At 31.1% G+C, this 23,601-nt stretch overlaps 1 protein-coding gene across 1 annotated transcript in view; it reads left to right on the top strand.

The window, feature by feature from the left end:
* Window positions 1-3,314: 3,314 nt before the first annotated feature.
* The window catches only part of LOC139425595 (uncharacterized), a 59,351-nt gene continuing 39,064 nt past the window's right edge, over window positions 3,315-23,601 (top strand). Inside the window, exons 1-7 of the mRNA XM_071180899.1 lie at window positions 3,315-3,532; window positions 4,071-4,346; window positions 6,931-7,084; window positions 8,802-8,938; window positions 9,983-10,107; window positions 19,797-19,957; window positions 23,219-23,317. Coding sequence (XP_071037000.1) covers window positions 3,315-3,532; window positions 4,071-4,346; window positions 6,931-7,084; window positions 8,802-8,938; window positions 9,983-10,107; window positions 19,797-19,957; window positions 23,219-23,317 — 1,170 coding nt within the window. The remainder of the gene's footprint in view (window positions 3,533-4,070; window positions 4,347-6,930; window positions 7,085-8,801; window positions 8,939-9,982; window positions 10,108-19,796; window positions 19,958-23,218; window positions 23,318-23,601) is intronic.

The following is a 23,601-nucleotide window of genomic DNA, read 5'->3' as shown; positions in this document are numbered from 1 at the left end:
AAAAGATGTATTGGATAACCATTTACTTGTGTGATGAATTCCAACATGCATTGCACTAACAAATACGATAAATTTCTGTTTTTAAACTGGAATATGTTCAAAGGCAGATCCAGTGTCTATTTGCAATTTTAATAAAGTTTTCAATCATGACAAAACATGATTCTTCTCTGATTCAACTTTGTATTGATTAAAGTTTTAGAAATATTTTTCAGAAACAATGCTGAAAGTAATTACTTCACTCACACTTAATCAGCGCATAAGTAACACACGCAATCATTTTTTCGCTTTAATGCAAATAGGATCTTAAAAAATGTTTTAAAGATGATTATACGTTTTCAAAGCCGAATAATAAGAATTTAATGAAAAAATGCAAATCATCATTACAAAACGATAAAAAGATTTGAATAAAAATGTTCGATTTCAAATTAGGAGTTAACTAAAAACATTTTGACCACGATTGCTAAAATGAAGCGAAATGTTTGATTGCATGTAAAAAAAAAGTCAATCAAGTTGTTATTCTAATTTTGCCCGTTATGACGCCTTGATCAGGTACAGAAAATATTGAAAGCAAATTTAGGAAGTATTTTACTTTTAAAAATAGTTAATTGAGTATTTTAATTCAGTCAGTAAAGAAAATAACACTGCAATAACAGTGAAATTTAAATTTATTTATTAGTAATTTCTTTTTGAAAAATAAAATACGTCTTATCTCTTGAACATAGACAAGCTCGTTTTGAAAGCAAGAAAATCTCAATTATGATTTTCTTTTTTTAACAAACACATTAGTCTACTTATGGCATTCTGAGGTAATTTAATTGCTTTCTTCACTCATTTAATAATGAATTCTGGAAGAATTTTGATCAGGTAAGACAAATTTAAATTTTGGCTACTAATTTATTTTTTGTATTTTATTACTATTAAAATAATTTTATGTAATTAAAGGTTTGGTAGAAATGTCAAAATGCCATTTACGGATTTAAAATAATTTAATTATTGGTAACTATTTGATAATAATCATATCTGATAGCTTCAGCGCTACAAAATGATCCGGAAAACGTAACAAGGTTTTATATTTTGATTTTATAATTATTCCTTAATATATTTTTATAGTGACTCAAGTTATCATAAGCTATTGTATTAATTGATATATGCAACAAAGCTATCTCAAATTTATATGAGATTCATGCCATAATTTATACACCATAATTTATATTCAGTTAATAATTTATTGCTTTTATCATGAAGCTTAAATCTTACAAATATTTGCTCTCATTTTCCTAAAATTATGTTTTATAGCAAATGTGGAGACCAATCAATAAGTGTTCTAACATTCAGATTTCTTTTTTTAATCTATTTCGACTGTTTTTTTGTTTTATGAAACTCGCGAGATCATTATATTGGCAGAATATGAAGACTAATCCGTATGAATTCTTGAACATAAAATAAAATGCTGTTTTGTTAATCATTGCTAATGGAAAATTAAATTGGATTTCGAAGCTATGAATCACTATATTGTTTCCAAGAAAAGCTCGAATACAGAAGCAAAGAAACTAAGGAATCGGCGAAGCGACTATTAATGTATGCAAGGTATTCCGAAATTCAGAAGGGGGTTAATGGGGATCACGTGGGTAAAAACTTACCGTAGTACTCTGAACTTATATTAGATGAAAGATGGGGGTAAGTTGAGTTTTGGCAACCTAAATTGAGAGTTCGCACAGATATCAATATCTCAATTTTAGAAAGATTCCTAAGTTCACCTTAAATTACTTCTTTACAAGATGCCCTTTAGACGCAAAGCAGGATCTCATAGCGCATATTGCTTCAGCGAACTTCTAAAACACATCTGGCATCTCAAACATGTCCGTGATTTGCTTTTTCGTTCGATAAACTGAGAAATTGACAGCACTCGCCGCTAAAAATAATTCTCATTCATGATATAAATTGCTTTGCTGTTAGTAAAATTTTATTATTATTTTTTTAAAACTTTTTTTTGCCGTGACTTTGAAACCTACACGAGTCCATCACTTACTTCTCATAGTTTAAGTTTACGACAACTTGACAACGTTAACACAGTGCCCTTGTATCTATATTAGTATATTTGGTTTCCATAACCATATTACCAATTACAACAACTAATTAGGCATCATTAGAGTCAGCAGAAGTATACTGTAAGGAAATCTCGCACAAATTAGGGTTAAATACTGGCAGATGGGTTTGGTTGTGCAAAAACGTAACACATACGAAGTAAATCCGAAGGCTCAACGGTTTTTAAAGTACAAGAACAGGTTTTTCCGCAAAAGCTACAAAGTAACTCAGAGTTCACCACTGTATTTTGCAATACAAGAACAAATTTTCGTCCTAACTTTACGAGAAAACTCCGTAGTCACAACGGTGCAACCGCTCTAATAAAACAGCTTTAAACAGACAAACATACAGTGAAATTCCAAAAATAAAATGTAAGGACTTTAATTTCAGATAATGTACTAACATGTGCAATGATCTATAACTGTTTCATGATGATGTCATATTATTTGCCTAAAAACAGGTTTTTTTATATAATAAATAAACAGCATTGAAAACACTGCAGAAAGTCAAAATTAAACTTTTGGTATATTATTTTCTGGTATATTAACACTAGTATATTACCTAAATTGAACTTTCGGTATAATATTTTTAACAAAAATTCATCCGATTTCTTTAATGGCGTCAAAATGATCGCAATGGTTATTCTTGGAAAGTAAAAATGTCGATCGTTCTAGTCTTAATAGAAAAAAAATGACTCTGCCTTAGTTAATTATTTGGCACAGGAGACTGATATACCAGGAGGAAGACGTCAGGAGATTGATATTTTTGCGTAGCAAACTAGAGAGTCTTATTTTTGCATATCAGCATTTCATAATTGAAAGTAGGATTACAAACTAGATTCATATTCAAGACAATATAATGCTCTATTTTTTTAACTGCAGTTTATTGAAGTCATTTATTAAGCTTAATCAACGATTAAGTGTCATCTAGTGTCTAGCAAAAAATAAAACCATTGATTTTTTTTGTGAAAAGGATTTTAAACTATTTATTTTCATTCAATTTTAAACTATTAATACACTGGTGGACAAAATTAAGAGATGGAAAGCCTTTTCGCATATTCATTCGCACATGCAAGATACCCGCACACCACTCCATGTGTTTGACAATGGTTCCGTGAATGCCCAGAGGTACAGACAGGAGGTCTTAGAGCCCCATCTGCATCTTTTCAGGGGCACTGTTGGCTCTGAGCTCATTTTTATGGACCACAATGCCCGTAACACAGGGCTCTCATGTTTGATGAGTATCTGGAAAGCGAGGATATTCAACGAATGGATTGGACAGCCAAATCCCCTGACTTGAATCCTATTGAACATGCTTGGGATGCTCTTGGGAGAGCTATTACGATGAGCCAACCTCCCTCCAGAACCATTCTGGAGTTAAAAATTGCTCTAGTGAAAGAATGGGAGGGTCTTCCACAACTCCTCATTAACTCCCTTATTAACAGCATGTAAACTCGTTGTGCATGCTGTCTGTCTGTCAGGGGTGACCATACACCATACTAGAGGCAACACACACTGTACAAGCCTCACTTTTATTGTCATCTTTTATCCTTAAGCTCAGACTACATTAGATTTATTGGAAATAGGTCTTGCCAGTGAATGTCACTTGTTTTGCATACTTTATTATCATGGAATAAGCTATATCCATACCAANTAATTAAACTACAAAATAACTTAAGTTCAGACTACATTGGATTTATTGGCAATAGGTCTTGCCAGTGAATGTCACTTTCATTTTGTTTTGCATACTTTATTATCATGGAATAAGCTATATCCATACCAAATTTCATTTATTTATATTCAGTATTTTTTGAGGTATTTGGGAAAATGTCTTCCATCTCTTAATTTTGTCCACCAGTGTGTATATACACTTAAGAAATATTAAGAATCGTATAAAAATTTCCTTGGTTGATATATCGTACTTTACATTACAATATTAATTAGTCTTTTATGTTATTTCAAATTAAGGTTCTACTCCTGTTTTAGAAAGCAGAGCAGAAAAGATGAAACGTCGTTTAAGGAATTCTCATCGAATTTACTTCAAGATTCGATGATCACTGGCATTCCTAAGATAGTGTCTGCAAACAGCCTTCAAGTGAAAGTATTGCGCACTTTGTTTTTCATCGTTTGCGTGATTGGATTTGTTCTCCAGACTTGGGAGTTTATGCAACTGTATTGGAGATATGAAACTGTTGTGAGTGTTACAGTTTCAAACCCAGATGAGTTTGAGCTACCTTCTTTCACCATATGCAACGATCATGGGTAAGAAATTGAATCGGCTTTATTTACTCTAATCATCAGTTTCACACGGATTGAAACAATCCCATTTGAGGTGGTAATTTAAAATTGTCTCTTTTGAGATGGTGACGGTGAAAAGGGTTGGGGACATGATATTCCATTTCTTAGTCCTTGATAGTCCATATTCTTTCATAGTCTATCCACCTACTAAATTTTAATGGTTTCCTGATCGTAATGGACAAAGTTTAATACATATTATATACAAATAGAACTTTTCGTTTTATCAAAATTCAGACGGTTAAAGAGCTCAAATTACATTTTTCACTTCTTATACATTAAGCAGCTCTTGTGCGATGTAAATAAATACGTATATTGCGGCTATGATGAGAACGACTGAAAGTCTGGAGCTGTCTGCTGCTATGGCAACAAGCGAGAGCACATTTCTAATGGGGGTGAAATGGAGGAAAGAAGGTGTCGATTGGTTTACTCACGATGACCTACGCTAAGGTTAAGACAGAACTATTTAGCCCACACTCTTATTCAAAGAGACCTTTCATCGTAACCATAGTACCCGCCACGATGCGATACGAGTGTCTGGAGGAGTTCTCCTGAAAGCTGCACTATACCCACCCCACTCCTTCTACCAATAACACTTACCGTCATATTATAATCAAGTAGAAATTTTAACTAGCTAAATTAACAAAATTTAAACGAAAGTTCAGTGATTCGTAACAATGGATCGCGGATCATCTGCGCGCTACTGTCAAAATTTATCACCAAATGGAATTTACACTCCCTTACAATAATGGAAGAGACACTTCCAGTTTTTTACATTTTCTTAAATTTCTCAAGCTATGCTTAAGAGGTGTTTAGTTCATGTGATTTTTCAAACTTTGCCGTAAGGTTTAAAGCTTTCAGAGGTTTCAGGAATCATTTTTACTTATATATGGTAAACCAACCAGTGAAGGAACATTTCATATATATTGATTAAAAATAAGAATTTGAAAGTTTTTCTTTAGATTGATTGGTAACAATAGCTTACTGCCAAACAATAGGAAGTCATCTAGTAATATTTTGGATTACCTGGTCAAGTAGACTTCTCTGGAAAATTTTTTGAATTTGTTATTACCTCTGCAACACCTTGTTTCTTTGAAAAAATTATAAGGTGAGTGTTTGTATTTATATGTTTGAAGAGGAATTAATTGCATGTAATAGTTTTATTTTTCTCACTGTGAAAATAAGATTTCAAAATATAGTTATTAATTTCAAAAGCTGGCTTGGCAAGATTTAAAAAATTTGGCATGGGGTGGGCTATTCTAGGATCCACCCATTTAGGTATCGCGGTTTAGTCCCTTTAAACGTCTTGAAATTGAAATGTACTTAATACGAAAAGGAATAAACATATTATGTTGGCTGGGATAGCCTGTTTGGTAGGGTACTGAACCCATGTCCAGGAGTTCGTGGGTTCGGTGCCCACCGGAAGAGGACTCCCGTGTAGTATAATGGTGATTGATGCACGTTAAATCTGTCTAGTCGCAAAGTCTTCCATGTACCCATAACAAATCAATACCTCTTGGGGTACTGATCCAGGAGTTTCCATGTCTTCTGGATTGGTTCAGAATTACAAGGCTACGGAGTTGAACATTAGTAGTCGTAAACCCAAAACTCGTTCGGTTGTTCAATGACGGATAAAAAATAAAATAAAACATATTATATTACAATTTTTGATAACTAACGCTAAATTAAGTATTCGTTCCAAGCACTCATGTTAACTATTGTTGCTATGTGTTGAACATGCAAAGAAGTTTTACATTCTCGGAAATAATTTATTCTTCAATTTCAGAAAACACAACTTCTAAATCAAAATATAAAACTGTGGAATCTCTACTTCTACACCTAAACAGGTACCAATATAATACAATAGTTGCAACATGCTACTGCCAACCTACTCTAAAGATATTAATTTTATTATCAAAACGTAACATTCCTCCCACCAGAAATTATACTATCGAACTATACTTTTATAAGACTTATGTATATATAAGGAACTATACCAACGTTAACTGCAAACTCTTCGTGAATTGCACTACTTGTTGTTGCCCCACTAAAACAAATTATGGATCAGTGTTTGAAAATCGATCTGGAGATATTTCATATATTCAACAACGCGTTTCAAAATATATGAATGCCGTGAACCACTCTCAATTAAAGCTCTCACGGTTTCACTTTCCTACTTCGTTGTAAAGATTAACAAACAAAGAAACGGGAATGACAAGAATTGGTGAACGACATATTTCTCCTTCCTTCCTTCCCGAGAACTTTGATTGTAATCACGATTACATGCCATCATAATTAACTGAAATAATATATTTTGATTGCTTGTAATCCTGATTACTTGTAATCATTTATTTTTATAATTACAAGGGTTCATGACCACAAGTATTTTAGGATCATGTTTTTTATTTCATTTTATATCCGTCGTAGAACAGCCGACCTAATTTTGAGTTTACGACTACTAATGTTCAACTCAGTAGCCTTGCAATTTTGTACCAATCCAAAAGACAAGGAATCTCCTGAATCAATACCCCCAGAGGTATTGATTTGCTAGGGTAGCAGGGACGACTTTGGGAATTGACAGATTTAACCTGCATCAGTCACCATTGCGGGAGACTTTGGCAGGCGGGGATCGAACCCACGATCTCTTGGGAATGGGTCCAGTGCCCTATCAACCAGGCTATCTTGGCCCAAAGATCATGATTACTGTAATCGCGATTACAAGTAATCGATTACATATTAGTAATTTTCTGTAATCAATTAGTGTAATTGACGCTCAACTGTGGTTTAAAAAAGGGAGTCAAATGACATGTTCACTTTCTTAAAAGAGCATTTAAATACGTCTATTTTCGTAAACACGCATTTTGGACTATGTCCATTTTCGTAAACATGCATCCAGATTTAAAACCTGTACGATACATTTTGTTGGTTACCCTAATAAATATGTCATTGCTTTAAGGATGTCTGTTTATTGCATTAAAAAGTTTTCTGTTTTTCTGAGAAAACATGAGTTTTATTAAAGACCCGATTGTTTGTTATGAAGAATCAAGTATTAAACATATTTTTTTATTTTCCGTTATTATTATTTTTAAAAATGAAAATATATAACTCTTGATTTTTTTTCCATAGATTTGATCCAAGGAAAGTTTGTAACGATTCGAGGTTCCATGAAAGATGCATTCATTTAACTGACAACGGAAAGTATGGAAATTTGAGCAGATGTTTTCCGATGAGATATTGTATGCGAGATGGCATTTCGCAAGCATTGGGGATAGCTTGCGTATCAAAGGTATCAGTTAATTTTGAAGGATATTTGTATGCATGGTACAATTGGCAAACATAAATAATTATTTTAATTTCATTCAAAAGAATCCTAGGTTCTACTCTCGTTAATCTTTTAGTGATTATTTTATCGAAAAGTAGTTGATCTAATGACACCCGGTGACTGAGCAGTAGCGCTTCGCGCTGCCGTGTCACAGGTCCCTGGTTCGATCCTCGGGCCGGGCAGGGTTGACTCAGTCTTTCATCCCGTCAGTGGGTCGATAAATGAGTACCAAGCATGTTTGGGAACTAAACACTGCGTTCGGCTGACCACCTGACCGGAACATCTGCTTCTGCACCTCAGAGCCCAAGGTCAAGAAAACTGAGATGGGTACCGTAGGCCTTGGCCCTCTAGGTCTCTCGCGCCGCTGAGTTTAGTTTTTAGTCGATCTAATGTTTTTTCTTCACAGATGCATGTATAGATTTAATGTAGGAGCACGTTACATTAGCAAGATTGTAAAAATGAAGAAGCAAAAAAACTGAAACAAACGAATATCAGAGATATTATTAATGTAATTCTTTTGAAACTTGCTATATAAAGTGTTTTTATTTCAAACTTAATAAAGCGTTCGGAATTTTGCGTAAAAATAGATTGCAGCTTTAAGAGTGAATGTATAAAGCAACCAGAAGAATTTACTCTTAATTATTTCTTGAAGATCTTAATTTATCTAAAATACGTTTTGGCATTTCAGAAAATAAAATTTCGCTGACATTTTTAATCGCTTTTTTGACTTCTATCACACAGTTAATGCCCATTAGGAAAGTGACTGTGGGTATAGTGATTTATGATAAAAAAAAAAACAGTTCTTTTAAACGCAGATAATGTAATACAGTTTTTCTAATACATATTAGTATTTTATAATGCAGGATATGTCATACAAGCATATGCAGGGTGAGTGTCATATTGAATATAATCTTATACAAGCATACTTAAAAAAATATATGTTTGATACAGAAGAAGTAAATTAACATTCAGATAAAAATTATTTTCAATTTTTTACATATGGCTGCTTAGGAGGAAGGAAACCAATTTTTAAAATCTTATTCAATTTTTTCCTGGAATAACTATCATATTTCTTTCTTTTTTTCTCCTTTGTTTTTCAGTTTCCTTCTATGTCAATTTATGATGAGCTATATTCTATGGATTTTAAAAATTACTCAATGCTTCTCCAATCAAAAGAGAATTTTATTATTCACTCTAACCTGCTATTAACAGGGAATGTTGCTCAGGAAGTCACCTGGTATGTAAATTTGTGATTTTTATATTTGAATGTCTGAACTTATTTTCGAATATTTTAGCTACTGCTTATTTACATCAAAGATCTGGTACTAAATGCAGGTATGCTCTTTTTTTCTGGTACGAAATGCATATGAGAAACAAAAGTGATGCTAATGGTTGATAAAAAGATTTCATAAAAATATCCCTCAACTTGTTTTAATAAACAAAAATGCTTTAAATTCTAACGATACGATAATGACTAGAACGTGGTAAAACAGGTGAACATAAAATAAAAGGTTATTTTGGCAAGAAATAAGAAAAAAATTAAAAATTTTTTTTAATGAAAATCTTGTTGCTCTTGAATACGTTTTTGCGTAACTTAATACATTGTTCAATTACATATTTTAGATTAGGCTCACGAAAAGACGTATATGAAAATGTGACCATTACATCACAAATATATATATATTACATCACAAATATATATATATATATATATATATTCTGCTGTCTATATGCATTCTTTGATAAAAATTGTTTGCTTGGGTGTGTACTATCACTTCCTAAAATTTTGCCCATCTTTTTAGAATCACCCTGTATACTAAAGGATACCGTTCACTTAAAAGTATCTTATAATTCCAAAATTCTTAAGGGGCCACTCTGTCATTTTACCGTCATTCTAGATAGATTTAAAGCTCTATGTATATGTTTTTGTAAGACTAACTCTGGAACGTTTAAATAAGCTTTAAAATTGGATCAAATACTGGCGTTTGATAAAAAGTCTGAATGATGGAAAGTCAGAAATACCAGTAATTCATTTTTCAGTTATTAAGTTAAAAAAGCAAAAACAAAACGACGACTTAAACTTGCATACTTCGATATTAACCTCATAGGTTTCCCTTTAGATATTTTATCACAGCACATAAGGATTTGTACATTTTATTCTCAGTTCCTAGTCTTAGTTATTACATTTGAGTGACTTCATGATTGTCCTTGTAATATTTAGTTAAAGTTGAATGTGAAAATTCAATTTTACATGCACTAATTATATTACTTTTCTTTTAAGGGCCAATCTCACCCGTGTAATGTTTTGCCCAAATTCTGAGTTTCCAATTGTCAGTTCCTGTTTTACTTTTAACTCCGTGATTGGGAAGCCTAACACCAGATTAGCCACGTCAGGTTCAAATGGCTGTAAGTAATGCAAGAGCTAAGAGGAAAAACATATTAAGTGGCGTTTTGAAAGGCGTCAAATTTCTGACAATCGGAGCACGTTTTTATTTAAATACACAGTTTAGGCTAATCGGTTTTTATAAGGAAAGATATGTTTTGTATTTAATTTCTTACTCTAATTTCTAATATTTTACAAGATGTCTCTTAAGGGGACATGACTTTAAAACTTGAGCCAATCACCGGAAGTAAACAAAATAAAATGGTTTAATTCCATAAAAAAATAAAGATTTAAAAAAAATGGAAAATAATTTAGTAGCATTTGAGAGGTTCCCATTTAAGACGATCATGAGAAAATGTTCCGAGGAAGGAGCTTAGGGTTGTAATTAGGGATTTGAAAACTCATAAATGATAAGCACAAAGATGTGAGTATAGCCACACAAATTACAATAGTCCTCATAATCACCAGGTAAGTTACCATTTATAATCATTCAGTTTAAAGTTGTTCCCTTATCAATTTTCACATTCGAAATTTCGCACGATTTTTCCGATTGTCCCTCACGTGATAAACAATTGACAAATTAAGAATGATGGAAATAATATATTGACATATAACAATGCTAAAATTATTGCAAAGCATTTGCAAAAATCTTTATTGTGGAATTCGTAAATATGTGTATAATTTTGTCAGCATTATTTTGTTATAAGGCTAAATATCTAAGACGGATTCAGAGATAATAATAATAAGGTGAAAAAAATTATCAAAGCTATTTTTCAAAGGCTTTACTGTCACTATCGAAATAATGTTTTTTTCCCCTTTTTTTTACGAATAATATGCTATCATCATAATTGCTAGTTTTTTGCAACTTTTATTAGCATCCTTTATGCTAATTCTGAAAATGGAAAGCCTCATAATAAAGAAAAGCCACAATTATGCGCAAAGTGCTCATAATCTAAATTTTAAATTTCTGAAAACTTATACAAAGCTGCATTATCTCAAGGCCTGGTTTCTTAGGACAGGACGCCGTCAGCTGGAAATCAGCGCTAACCTCTGATTGGTCCATTTGTGAGTTTGATAGTATACGTCATCGAACGCTCATCTTGAACTACAATTGCCGTCCAACTCAACTGCAGTTGGATTACAACGTGACGTTAACCACAGAAGCAATGGCGGACAACATCCAACAGCACATTGAAATCAGCCAAGATTTTGATTTTGACATTAAACATAGCTTCTTCATTAAACATAGCACTCTTCATTTAGCTCAGCTATAATGTGTTTTTTCTTGGACAAAGTCATTATTTGTTCTCTAAAACNCGAACTTCTCAAGTTTTATTAGACCCAACTTTTTCTGATATTTTAGAGCAGGAAGATGGAGTTCCACAGGACAGCGTCATAAGTGTGACACTGAAATGTTCGCTTGCTTACCACTAGCAGTTGACGGCAGATCATTTGTAGATGATTTTCGTATCACTTGTAGAGCTTCGCATATGCGCACCATGGAGCGCCAAATCCAACATGCTATAAATAAGGTTTTGAAATGGGCTGACTTATATGGTTTTACACTTAATTCGACCAAAACGTTTTGCATTCACTTTTGTAGAAAAAGAGGTATCCATCCTGATGCTGAAATATTTTTAATCAATTCGATTATTTCAGTTAGAAATGAAGTCAAATTTTTAGTATTGATTTTAGACTCGATACTGACATTTAAGCTTCATATCCAGTACTTAAGAAAGACATGCGTGACAAAGTTAAACCTGCTAAAAGTCATATCAAATTGTTCATGGGGAGCAGACATAAATTCGAAACTAGATTATGCTTCTGCGGTTTACTCATCTGCCAGATCATTCATTTTATTACGTTACTTAGACACGGCTCATAACAGTGGCATGCGTATAGCAACACATGCTTTTCGCTCTTCACTCATTAAAAGTTTGCAATTAATAACTCATGAAAATATATATATATATAAACATTTTTATATGAGCACAGAAATGTGCTTTCAAATATTGTATCAATATAGCCAAAGCAAAATATATCAATACAGTAGTGTGCGAAGTACTCAAAAATAGATTATTAAAGATAATTTAAAAAAAAAAGATTGCATTAAGTAAATAATATATGACGCAAAAAACGAAAAATAAATTGTAAGGAAAAAACATGATAAAATACAAAACGAAATCTATAAAGCAAGTAGCGAATTCAAATGAACTTACATGCATAGGAATCTTTCATGAATGATTTTAAAATGTTTTCGTAATAAGATTCCCAGCTTATAAAATATGAAAACAGAAGCGCAAATAAAGTTAAAGCTTAAATAAAGGGGTTCTGCTTTATGACGCTTTCTTATTGCAGTACTGAAGTGCGTTTGTATTGTTAGTTCCCAAAGATTGGCCCGATAAAGTATCTGTGCAGTGTAATAATATTATACTTTATAATTTAAAGAAATTTATAATTAATAAGGTTGACATTTAAACCTGAGCATTTTCTGTTCTCTCTTGCAACGGTCCTGTTTTGAGTTTCTGGCTTTCATTAATTATTACATTGGCCTTGTGAGAGAACAATATTTCATGTACTTTATAACTCTAGTTATCATATAAGATAAGGAATTTTTATATTTTTGATTCTCTCTTATTTTTATTGCCTTTATATATACATGAATATATTTGTTAATTTTGTTGAACTTCATTTGTTTTCTATGTTCACCATTGTCGTGATTGTTGGTAGGGCTTTTCGTCTTGGTTCAGTGTTATATCGGACCCTGATGGGCAGAAACCAACCGTGTGTTCGCCGGACGTGGAGAACTGTGTCCCTGGAAAGGGGGATTCTGATAGTTGAAGGGGATCCTGGTAGTTGAAGGAGATCTTGGTACCCCAACACGCTGCTTTTGCACGTGCTTCAGGCGAACAGGAGGTGCTTATTGGACTGTGTGCATCAATCGGTTAGTGACAAACGTCATCTGTTGGTTAAGGTCAAGCGCAGGGTCACTTACAGGGCACCTCGTTAAGGAAGGTGACTGCTTCAAGGGTGACTTTCGGGCGTATAGCTGTTAGCTGGCACCTGTGTTTAAGTAACACATTCATATTTGTTACTTGCATCTCCAAGTTGGACTTTGTGGTGGATGGTGCTGCTGATGGTCGAAGTTTGTTTAATTATCTATTGCTGAAAAGGAACCTGCGTTCAGTTGCGCTCACCTAAATAAATGCGAAACATCAACCTCTCCACCTAGTTTCATACAGGCAAGCTGCCCAAATTACAATTTTTCTAAAGCGAAATTTCTTATACTAAGTTCTACAGAAAAGAAATGTCACCATTCCTAGTTCAGAAATATTTGGAAACACAAATTGGAAACCCTAAAAATGTGCTTCAGATGACCTTAGGTGACCTTTGAGAGAAAATAAATTCTGAAAAACAGTCTTCTTCTCTCTCAAAATTACGCAAACTTGGAAACGCTAATATAACTATAACACCACATAATACTCTTAATATATCCAAACGAGTCATTAGCGATCGTCAAAGTCAAAGGAATTTCTGGATAACTTACATCAGTGAAATCAATAGTAATACCTCTTCAAAAGATATATGGAAAAATATCACAGCAATATCCAAACATTACTCCAATTTATCTATCCAACATTTGGAAATAAATGGCAACAAAACAACACATTTAAAAATAATAAGAGATACTCTTGGAAAAAGTTTTTCGAATGCTTCAAGTCGAAACAACTACTCTCAAGCTTAGAACCATAGGTCCCAAGTAGAAAAGATTTTTCTAAAACCATCCCTGTTACCAATTGACGATTATAATTCAGATTTGACCATGACTAAATTAGAAATAGCCAATCGTTGTAAGAATACTTCTCCTGGACCTGATAAAATTCACAACAGCATATTAAAAATTTAACAGAAACCCACATCGAAACTATATTACAGCTATTCAATTACATCTGTACCAAAAAAATATTTCCTACAGCATGACTGAAATCGTATTTAATAGCTTAGTACACGTATTGCAACATGTCGTATTGTAACTCGCAGACGAAGTGGATTTAGAAAATGTCACTCTACAGTAAAACTCATACAACATACTCATACTTGAACATTTTTTCGACATAGGAAAATACTTTATGATCCCACTTAACGGTACGGTATTTTGAAAGATATCTTCTACAATATTATATAATATAAAACATATTAATTGTTTTATTTTATTAAAATTTTTCCAGCAGACCGAACTTCTCAAGTTTTATTAGACCCAACTTTTTCTGATATTTTAGAGCAGGAAGATGGAGTTCCACAGGACAGCGTCATAAGTGTGACACTGAAATGTTAGCTTGCTTACCACTAGCAGTTGACGGCAGATCATTTGTAGATGATTTTCGTATCACTTGTAGAGCTTCGCATATGCGCACCATAGAGCGCCAAATCCAACATGCTATAAATAAAGTTTTGAAATGGGCTGACTTATATGGTTTTACACTTAATTCGACCAAAACGTTTTGCATTCACTTTTGTAGAAAAAGAGGTATCCATCCTGATGCTGAAATATTTTTAATCAATTCGATTATTTCAGTTAGAAATGAAGTTAAATTTTTAGTATTGATTTTAGACTCGATACTGACATTTAAGCTTCATATCCAGTACTTAAGAAAGACATGCGTGACAAAGTTAAACCTGCTAAAAGTCATATCAAATTGTTCATGGGGAGCAGACATAAATTCGAAACTAGATTATGCTTCTGCGGTTTACTCATCTGCCAGATCATTCACTTTATTACGTTACTTAGACACGGCTCATAACAGTGGCATGCGTATAGCAACACATGCTTTTCGCTCTTCACTCATTAAAAGTTTGCAATTAATAACTCATGAAACAGATCTCATCTCCATACGAACCTAAGCTTGCATGAAATTACTACTTTCATCTATTCTAAAGAGTAACCCTAACCATGTTTGACAAGGTTTTCACTCTCGATTATTATGTCCTTTTTAACAATAGATCATCTTGCACACCGACTTTCGGACTCAGGATGAGAAAGCTTTTATCTACCGTCATGTGGGGCCACTTTGTGCAAATTCGAATTTGGCATTTTTCAAGTGCTGCTATTCAGTATTATGCTTTTTTCAAGTTAAAAATGTGTGGAATTTGAAGATAGAAGTCTCCTCTATTACTACAAACATTTTTTCGAGTTTTAAAACAATCTCAGAGGGTGTTTTGTTTATCCAATGTCAACAGCTTTCCGAGAACGTCGGACGCCGAAAAGTGTGCGTGGAAACTTTAGCTGTGAAATGCAAAGACGTTGATAAAACAATTGTCGTAAGTGCAAATTTTTTTATTTATATATTAATAAACAATTATATCATGATAGCGTTAAAAAATTGAAACTTAATAACAAATAAACGGAAAATGAAAAAAAAAAAAAAATTCACTGTGGGACTACTTTGTGCAAAGTTTCATTCTTTTTTTTTTCGACAGAAAAATTGTTAGACATTAAAAAAATACATGGAACGAGAAACTACCGTGATCACACTTTAGAAAAGCTGCAACAATGTTTACAAGCAGTTGCTGGTGGTATGCTGATTGCAGAAGTTTCTCGGAAGTACAAAATACACAGAAATACTATCTCTGATAAAATTCACAAGAAGCACGTGAAACGTGCTGGTAAACTGTTATTTTTCTTCGACACAGACTTTTCTAATGAATTAATCAAACGATTTAACACATAAAAATATATTTTATATGACATCAGGTGATTTGGACAGAAACTGAAGAGCAAGCTCTGTCATTTTCATTCAAGCATGTTATGTTCAAATTTATCAATATTATAAATGTTAATGAATATGTAATAATTATTATTTTTGAAATTTCATCCATTTCAATGTTCAAAAATGTATATGGTTTCCTTTTGCTTAAACTCAAATGTTTTGAAATAAACATTATTTTTAAGAAAAAAATTCTTTATAAAAAATGTTTTTTTAACGCTGAAAATTATTTTCAAACTAATATCTTTACATATCTTGATGTTTTTGTTATTAAAAATGTCAACAATTAACTTTTTTAACAATTTTATATCAATATTTTACTAAAAACATGATTATTAAACTGAATTCCTATCGCTGCACAAAGTAGCCCCACTTGGGGGCTAATTTGTGCAGGGTATGCTTTGACTTATTATTTGTAAATATTACATACAAATAATGCCAATATTGATCAAATTTACTCGACTAAGTCAAGATAGGAATATAATATCGATAAATTTTACTAAAGTTTGAATTAACATAGTTTTTTTACATGTCAAAGTTCAAAAACTGCTAAATCCTGCACAAAGTAGCCTCACATGACGATATTTAAAATTTAGAGGATTAAGAAATTTTACCATCATATAAACAACTTACACCTTGGAATGAAAGGCATTTTTGCACCATTGATATTTTTAAAAATCAGACAAAACAAGAGATATCTACTTTAATGTACCGACAAATATTTAAATGACATCGTGAATAGTATCAGGGTTTTAACATCATTTTCACTGACGGCACGAAGAATGACTGTCACTCAGCATTAGAAGTGGTCACACCGGATGAAATCACCACTGCATCTTGTTCAGTTTTTACATGTGAATCTTACGCCTTCTTATTAGTTCTATAATTTATCCTCACCCAAACGCACCAAAAATGGTGCATTTATACAGATTCTAAAAGTTGTCTGGCAGCATGGAGCAATATTACCCGAAAGTCTCATTGAATCGTAGTTAATGCTATTTATACTAATGAAAATTTATAAAGTTTGGGTTATTCTGTAATACTATCGTGGATTCCTGGTCACTGCGGCATTCTGGGTAGTTAAAAGGCTGATGCATTCGCTATATTGACCTAAAATCTTTCTGTTAGACCATTATAATATTCAGATATTAGAAACACAATTAATCTTATACTGCAGTCAGAATGGGGAAAAAGTTGCAATGAGGGGACAAATAACAAGTTACACAGTCTAAAACCAAATATACAACCAGTAATGAAACAAACTGTAACGAGAAAATACAAAGTTATACTGAATCGTTTGCGTATTGGTCATATACGTATTACTCATAAACATCTAGATGAACCAGCACCAGATAGCTCTATATGTAATTGCTAAATACATTCCAACCCAGTGCTACAAATTTAAATTTCTAAGACAACGCTATTTTGGCTGCAACTATCCTACTTTACATTTATTTATCGGCAATAAACCATACTATAATATTCTCTTATACCTTAAGGACATAGGATTTTATACCTCAATTTATTTTTGCCTTTTAAAATATTAATTTCTCTTATTTAAGCCAAGCAATCATTTTTTAGACCAAGTTCATAATGCGGTATAGCTAGTTCTGGTTCTTGCGCCAACAATATCAAATAACTAACTCGAAAATTAATATATATTTTTTTAAAAAAATTGAGAGAGAGAGAAACATAATTTGCCCAAATTGGATTTGCTCCCGGTAAAATATAAATTAACAAAGAAGTTTGTAGTAACTTTATTAATAATAACATGCAATGATTTTATATAGAACTTTATTTCATTAGGTGGGTATCCAATGTTTTTTTAAAATTAAATTTCGAAAGAGTTTCTCTACTTTTTTTGCATAAATAAACATTACTACATATTCTTTTAATTCTATTCATTTGACTAAAAATGGTATTTAAGTAGATGTTTTTAGAAACATTAGAATCTCAAGTAATTAGTTTATTTATATTAAAACATTTCCTTCAAAAAAAGAAGATATTTTCTTCTTTTTTGAAACCCAAACACATACTATAGGTAATAATTATAAAATTTTTTGTATTTGCTATATTGATCGAATAATTTTAGAAAATTTTTTGAATTGTTACTGTTATTTGAATTTTCTTTATTACAGACAACAAAGCTTTTCAAGAAATAATAAACAACCCATTTCCATGCTGTTAACGTTTAATAAAGTTAAGACGAATCTATTTCATATCTATAAACAAAAATTATTGAGATCATTAAGTATTACATGCATTAATTAATATAGTATAAATGGGACTAAATTTTGTGCCTTTTATCATTAAATTTCTAAATTCTAAGTTTTCTATAATATTTATATTACCAGTAATAATATCTTTATGTTCATCAACAAAATCTCTTCTTCAGAGTGACATTTATAGTCGAATATATTGATTTTACCTAACTTTTTGCTAGTATCACTGTAATTCTACCAGTAATAGTTCTACCAGGAGATTTATTTTATTTAAAGCTATTAATTATGTTAAAATCTTTTAATGGAAACAAATTTTTAAAAATATTATCAAAAATGGGATTTTGAAAGTTAATAACGAAATATAAATTTTCCATTTCGTTAAACTAAAACTATTAGTTTAACTTTAACTAAAAATATTTATTTCAATACCATTTTTAATCAATTGATTGGAATTAAATGAATAAGTAGTATTGATTATTTATCCGAAAAACAAATAGACGAACTCTTTTAAATTTGATAAAAAAATAATGGATACCCACCTGGAGCATTAAAGTTTAATTTAAAAACTATTGAGTTAATTGTAAGTTATTATTAATTTATTTACATAAAACTTCTTTGTTAATTTATATTCTTACCATGTGCAAATCTGATCCGGGCAAATCCTTGACTGAAAGTCTGTGCAAAACGGGCAAATCATTATTTCTTTTTTTTAAATAAATGCTAATTTTCAAAAATCTTAAAAAATGTATAATCAAATATCAACCTTATTAATTATAAATTTTAAATTATCCTGTATAATATTGTTACCTTGAACACATCCAGTTTTTCATGAATATAAGGTAACTAACAAGTTAAACGCGCTCAAGTAAGAACGAGTCATAAAAGCTCCCTTAATTTATACTTCTGACACTATTTGCGCTTCTCTTTTCATACTTTTTAATCTAGCAATATAATAACGAAAATATTTCAAATTACTCTTAAAAGATTCCAGTGCGTATTAAGTTCATTTAAACTCACTTTATAGATTTATCACTTTATAAACTTTATAGATTTCGTCTTATGTTATGCTCTGCATTTTCCTTTCTGTTTTTTGCTTGATATGTGATACTTTTAATATACTTCTTACTTAATGTGTTCTTTCTTCGTTTCAACCTTTTTAGTTCTCTCTCTCTCTGTATATTTTGTGANCAGAACCCTATAGATAAATTCAAAATGAAGATAAAATAAAGGAAAATTATAGACATATGAAAAAAAAGGGGGGGGGGAATAATAACGTAAAAAAAATTAACAGGCAACTGATTAAAAAAGAAAAAGAAAAGGATGAATTTTTTTTAAAAAACCCGGAAAATAAAAGATATAATCTTTTCATCAGCCCACACGATTATATCCGCAAAAAAGAGTGGGCTGATGAGAAGATTACATCTTTTATTTTCCGGCTTTTTTAAAAAAAATTTCATCCCTTTTTTTTAATCTTATCAGTTGTTTGTTATTTTTTTTGAAATTATTATTATTATTTTTTTTTCATTATTATTCCCCCGCCCCCATTTTTTTTCATATGTCTATAATTTTCCTATGTTTAATCTTCATTTTGAACTTATCTAATGAGTTCTGTTTACTTGCAGCTTATGCGCAATAAATGAAACTTATTGTTTTTCTTAACTTTCTTCGTGCTTTCTTGTATTTATTTATTTTGTTGTATATATATATTTATATATGAATTTTCAGATATTTTCTTGTCAGTGGATACTGACCATATTGGATATCCACCATTTATCCATGAAGCAAAAGCTCAAATCGCATTCCACAATCCTCGCCAAATTGTGAATCCTTACGAACAAGGATTTTCAATAAAAGTGGCAAAAGATTATGTTTTTCGCTTGAAAAAAGTAATATTTTATCACTTTAAATACAGAAAAATGAATTTGATAAATTTGATGTAATCTTTATTTCAGAAAAAAATAATAATCAGTTCCTCTCTACACGTTTGACAATGAACGGGACTAACTATTGTAAATTATTTTAGATTCAATTGAAGAACTTTATTATCGGTCAGTGATAAAATTACAAAAAGATATATGCACGCTAAATATATACTGAGAAAAAAAAAGAAAACGTTTTTTAAAATGCTCATTCTGACCAATCTTAAGAAAGACAATATTTATATTCAATTGCTCTGATGTACAATGCTTCAAAAAATAGATCACCTTAAAAAACCTTTGATCTAATGATCAGATTTTCATGTTATTGACCTCATTCTCAATGGTTAGTGATAATCTTAAATATGCTAAATAATTATAGCAAAGACGATATTTTTAATTACTAAAGGATGAGTCATAGAACGTTATCTTTGAAACAAAAGTAATTGAAAGTGGTCCGTTTTTTTTTTCTTTTGGCGCTCTCTACCCAAATAAGGTATAGATTGCAAATAAGTCAAACCCCGCTATAGTAAACCTTCAAGGGACCGAAATTTTGGTTCACTATAACCGGGAGTTCACTATATCCGTTACGCAGGCAATTTGACCAATGTTTCCAAACTCCTCCCTTTTATTACACATTACTTAAATAAATGACTAAAAAATATTATTTGGTAGAGAAAAATGTGTTATTTTTCATTACTCTTCCTCTTGCGTACAAAAAAAAAAAGAAAAAAAAAAGTTAATCTTTAGCTGATGAGCAATCCTGACAGAAAATGCATATTGATCCCACTGACACCTTACAGGTATCTGCCAGGTTTGGAAGTATCTGCTGGTTTGTTTAGGGATGGGAAAGTGAGATAAAAGAAGTATCCCTAAATTCCCCTCTATAGATGGTTTTAAAAATCGGTATATGTATTTATTTTAAAGTAAAAATTTCAAAATTATTACAAAAAAAATGAAGAAAAGAAACAGTTGATGACAGAAAAAAGTTCATTATATGCAATTTCCTCACTTTTTTTGTTCGCTATATCCACAAAAAATAACATTGTTCGAGTAGCAAGGCACAAGACCTAACATTTCGTTCACTATATCCGGGTGTTCACTATAGCGGGGTTTGACTGTATTTAAAATAAGATAATTATCAAGTAATTTATTATCAGACCCAATCGATCAGACCCCAATATAGTCAAACATTTATCAAGGTTTTATGTTAAAACAGTACAAGTTTCGATTTATACTTACGTAAAAATCTGACATTGCAATCTAGCCCATGAAGTATTGTTTCTCATGTGTATGCTGAATCTAATGAAATCAATACAATGCCTATTGAATAAAAGGTTCAATTGTAAAAGGTGTTTTTATATACAAATTGCAGTATTTTTTTTATTACTAACGCATCTGACATTACTATAAAGACAAGTGAGGTATTGTCCCATACGTTTTAATGTTAAATCCAAAATCAAAAGCTAAAATAAAGTCAATAAAACAAATAGTTATTATAGTAAATATAAATTTAAAGTAAATTTATAGTAAATATAAATTTAAAGTATAGTTTCGAAATATTAGATTCCAATTCATAAACGAGTCTAAAGCAAAATTTTAATGCATAAAATTTTTTAACATTCATGCATTAAATTTCTAAACTTAAATATATTAAGCTATCAAATTTTCATAGATAAAGTTTCTATACTTTAAATTTTATTGACTTAATTACAAGTAATTATTGAACAATGTAATTATTTGACAATGCCTCGCTTATCTAGACTGCAATGTCTGGCACGTAAATAAAGACTAAATTATTCTTTATACACGTAAAACTTTTAAAAATCTTGTACTTTATAAGTCATCAGTCGTATCGTCTTAAGTTTGATCTTATGGTATTCAGTAAAAATATATGCATATGTATCAATTTTTTACTTTTTTTATATGGCGATGTCAGATGAGTTAGACTAGGTATAAATGTGAAACTGTATTTTTTCAGGCAAAAACTTTCAGAACAATTAAAGCTTTATATATATCTGTTTCGATATCATTTCATTTTGCATAAAAATACACTCAAAGCAATATTCACTTGCTTAGGCAGAAATGCCAAATACGAAAACAAGTATAGGGAAGAGTCGGGTAGCCCCACCCACAGTCAATTTCATAGTGTATAGAATATTTTTTCAAGTCAATGGGCCATTGGTCATTAATTGTTATATTAAAAAAATATTATTTTCAAAGTTTCAAGTATTTGTGCAGCTGTTAACATGGTAAACAATAGTTTTGAAAATATGTTGAATACAGTAGTCATGAAATTAAGAAAAATTGGTTGAATGTTTCGATTAAACTTCATTTTAATACTAAAAAAATAATTTTTTCTATACATACATCATTAAAGTATGTTGTCTTAAGTTTAATTTGCGCGAAGAAAGAAGTTTATATATGAAAAATTGTTCGAGTAATTACAAATTTACGAAAAAATTGGATTTCGGATAGCCCCGCTCACATGAATGTCGGGTACCACCGCTCAATTTTATTTCGTCGATAAATGTACGGTTGCGAAGATTATTATTTTATTACTTCAAATTTGAATATTATATGCATTTTTAACAACAAATATTGTTGTTATTAAATGATATATTACATGATAGAATTCACTAAAAGTATATAAATATGTAATAAATAAAATAATTTTGTGATAAAAATGATAAATGAGGTTCATCTATTGTCAATACATTGGTCACTTTCATTTACACCTGAAAAAACAGTCAAAAAACATAATTTTTGTAACTGGGCGGGGCTACCCGACACATTTTGAAAAGAGCTGAAAAACATGTCTTTGTAAATTTCTATTTTTTTTAAGTTAAACTATTCTTTTTTTTTGGTTTATTCTTTTGCATTATTTAATTAGATGGAAAAACAATATAAACATACAGAAATATTGATTATTACTCAATATTATACAGAAATATAAGCAATACTCCTTAAGTGGGCGGAGTTACCCGACTCTCCCCTAATCCAAAATTCATGATGCTATAATATGAAACTTTGATAACTTCTGAGCTCAAGTCATAACTTCTTTGATAACTTCTGAGCCCGATTTCTCCCATCTTTTCTCATAAATTTTGAAACTCCCCAATATCTTGAAATCATGGTATTACCATGTACTAACAATGATAAATATTTTATGCTTTTACCACGAAGTTCACAATAATGTTGCACTGTTAATTATTACTAACAAATATTTAGATCGAAAAGAATCTTCTTCCCTATCCATACGACACAAATTGCATTGACTATTTAGGAAAATGGAAAGCAAGAGGAGGTCATGGACCTACAAATAAAAAAGTAAGAATATATATTTTCCCTTATTTCCTGTTCTCTTATATTCTACAATGTTATTGCAACGAATGATTAACCGAAAATGAATTGCAACGAATTTTATAAATCAGACCTCAGAGATTTTCCGGTGTTTCTCACCGTCGATGTTATATTTACAAGAAAAGGCGATGTTCTAAATATTCAATTACGATATTCTATAAAGTTTTATTAGGATTTAATTTTACGACAGCGTATGACCATTTATTACTTTTTTTCGTGAACTTTATATACTTAATCAAAATTGAACTAAA

The sequence above is a fragment of the Parasteatoda tepidariorum genome, chromosome 5 (assembly GCF_043381705.1).
Source record: "Parasteatoda tepidariorum isolate YZ-2023 chromosome 5, CAS_Ptep_4.0, whole genome shotgun sequence".
Classification (NCBI taxonomy): Eukaryota; Metazoa; Arthropoda; class Arachnida; order Araneae; family Theridiidae; genus Parasteatoda; species Parasteatoda tepidariorum.
This window is presented reverse-complemented; position numbering and strand designations above follow the sequence as displayed.